At 47.4% G+C, this 2500-nt stretch overlaps 1 protein-coding gene across 1 annotated transcript in view; it reads right to left on the bottom strand.

Annotated features, from left to right (window-relative positions):
• Positions 1 to 503: 503 nt before the first annotated feature.
• The window catches only part of hsd11b2 (hydroxysteroid (11-beta) dehydrogenase 2), a 19379-nt gene continuing 17382 nt past the window's right edge, over positions 504 to 2500 (bottom strand). The window contains exon 5 of the mRNA XM_073465241.1: positions 504 to 1124. Within this exon, the coding sequence (XP_073321342.1) occupies positions 688 to 1124 (437 nt within the window). The 3' untranslated portion in view covers positions 504 to 687. The remainder of the gene's footprint in view (positions 1125 to 2500) is intronic.

A 2500-nucleotide genomic window follows, 5' to 3' on the forward strand; every position in this document is an offset into this window, starting at 1 on the left:
GACTCATAATTCAGAGACACGAGTGTGAAATATTACTGACGTGTGAAATATGTGACGGACGGCGTCTCTGAGCGATGACATCATCAGACAGCTCTGTGAAACTGACGAGTCAGCAGTGAAGTTTGAGCTTCTGTCACATTATAATGAAACACATGAACACGTGTGTGTGTGTGTGTGTGTGTGTGTGTGTGTGTGTGTCTGTGTGTGTGTTTGTGTGTGTGTGTGTGTGTGTCTGTGTGTGTGTGTGAGTGTGTGCTGATGTTTCATACAAGTTTGTCTCAGAGGAGCAGCTGCAGTGTTTCTGTCTCTGCAATGAAGGCACATGAAGTCTGTGTGTGTGTGTGTGTGTGTGTGTGTGTGTACAGTACAGCGGACGTCACTGACGGAGGTGACATGTTCTCTGATCGACCTGTGGCTGCACCGCCACCCCTCCCCTGACCCCTCCCCTGACCCCGCCCCTGACCCCGCCCCCGCCCCTGACCCCCTAACCCCCTAACCCCGCCCCTGACCTCCAGGTGTGTCCTGGCCGTCCTCAGGTGACGTGACGATACAGAAACAGACAGAAACATTTTGGTGCGTCACTATGATCCCTTCAACAGTTATAAAATACAAAAGGACAGGATACAGCTCTATGAGTGCATTACAGAAGTGGTCCTCTATGTGCAGGAGGTGTCTACTGTCTCACAGCTACTTGTGCTTCTCCTCCTCCTCCTCCTCGTTGTTGTTGTTGTTGTTGTTGTTGTTGTTGTTGTTGTTGTGCAGGCTGAGGTTCAGGTCCAAGCCTGACTGCTTCCTCAGAGCCCGCGGCACCAGCTTCTTCTTCATAAACAGTTTCTGGAGGAAGCGGTTGCTGATGCTGAAGGGGCAGTAGCTGTGGATGAAGTACATGAGGCCGACGCCGGGCCCCGCGAAGTAACGAGCCTGCGGGTGCGGCGAAAGCAGCGCCTGGACGATGGCGTCGCAGACGGGGCTGAGGTCAGGGTTGGCCTGCCTGGCGTAGCTGTGGAACAGCTCCTTGGTCTCGGCCATGTAGTCCTCGCCGTAGTCCTCGAGCAGCGCCGGAGGAAGACTCTGCAGCAGCTGTTTGTGCTGCTGCTCCCAGTACGACTGGTTACTGCAGTGACCTGCAGACAGACAGAAGAACCGGATCAGTATATCGACAGACTTCCCAGAATGCATTGAGAGTTAAAACTCTCCTCTCTTCTGCAGTTTGAAGAAAACATGAAGGAAACAGTTTTGAATACATTAAAATAAAGTTTGTTCTGCTGGTTTCTGCTCATCATAATGAAAACATGAAGGAGTTCAGTCTTCTGTTTGTCAGTGTGACTGAACTGAACTCAATATCTGAACAAGTTCACTGAAATAAACTATTATTTAACTTTTTGTATTTTATATTTTTCAGTTCAGCGAAGTCACATTTTGAAGGCAGCAGGAGATTCAAACCTCCGACAGTTGTTTCAAACCTGAGTGGAAACTATATGTGAATAAATTTACCACCCGGCTGCACTTAAATCTGTTTATTTGGAAAGCAGTAGGAGGCTGCAGCTCGCCCTCATAAACAGTTTCCATGAATCTGTACGCAGGAGGAGAGTTAACGCAGCCACAGAGTCACAGCGACACGTTTATGAGACTTTAAATATTTTAAAGAGCAGATCATGAAACTGTCAGAGTGTTGAGATATCACAGATTACTATGTTAAATACATAACAAGTATCATGTTTGTTATGTTTATTAAAGTCGATGAAGGAACACAGCAAAGTTTCATCATGAGCTGTTTGAAAAACTCTCATCCTACGTTTCCCATGATGCACCTGGACAGTGTTTTTGATCAGAACATCCCTGCAGGTAAACAGTCACACCTGCAGTCAGTAACAGTCTGATCCTCTGTTCTCAGAAAACTATTTCCATCAGACTCATAAATGTTCCTGTTAGAGTGAACATGTTGAAACATACTCATAAACTGAGTGTGTGTGTGTGTGTGTGTGTGTGTGTGTGTGTGTCTGTGTGTGTGTGAGAGAGAGAGGATGTCAACACAAAGTTCATGGCCTCAGTCGGCCCTCAGCCAGGCGGAGCTGCTCCAAGTAACAGCAGGATTAAGAGTGTGAATACAAACCTGTTCCTTCAGGATTACAGTGAGCAGCAGGATAAAGTGTTCTGCTCGCTGTTTACATCATCACAGCTCAGCCAATCACTCATCAGCCACTCATTACTGAAGGCTTCTGCATTTCTCAGTCTCCAGCTGATAAATGGGTTCAGTTGTGGTTCTCTGAGGCCCAAAAGTCTCCTGACTGTTGATGTGAGGACGTCGTGTTGGTGCAGAACAGAAACCAGAGGAAGGTTTCTATTGGCCAACAGTCGGCTAATCACATCCATCCGTCTTGTTTCAAAATCTAAAGTCAGCAATTAGCGTGAGAGAACAGATGGTCCGTCCCACATGTGGTTCTGATGATTACAGAGTATTCTGCTCAGCAGGAGGTCGGTCATCATGTCCAACATGAGG

This window comes from Pagrus major, chromosome 4 (assembly GCF_040436345.1).
Source record: "Pagrus major chromosome 4, Pma_NU_1.0".
Lineage (NCBI taxonomy): Eukaryota > Metazoa > Chordata > Actinopteri > Spariformes > Sparidae > Pagrus > Pagrus major.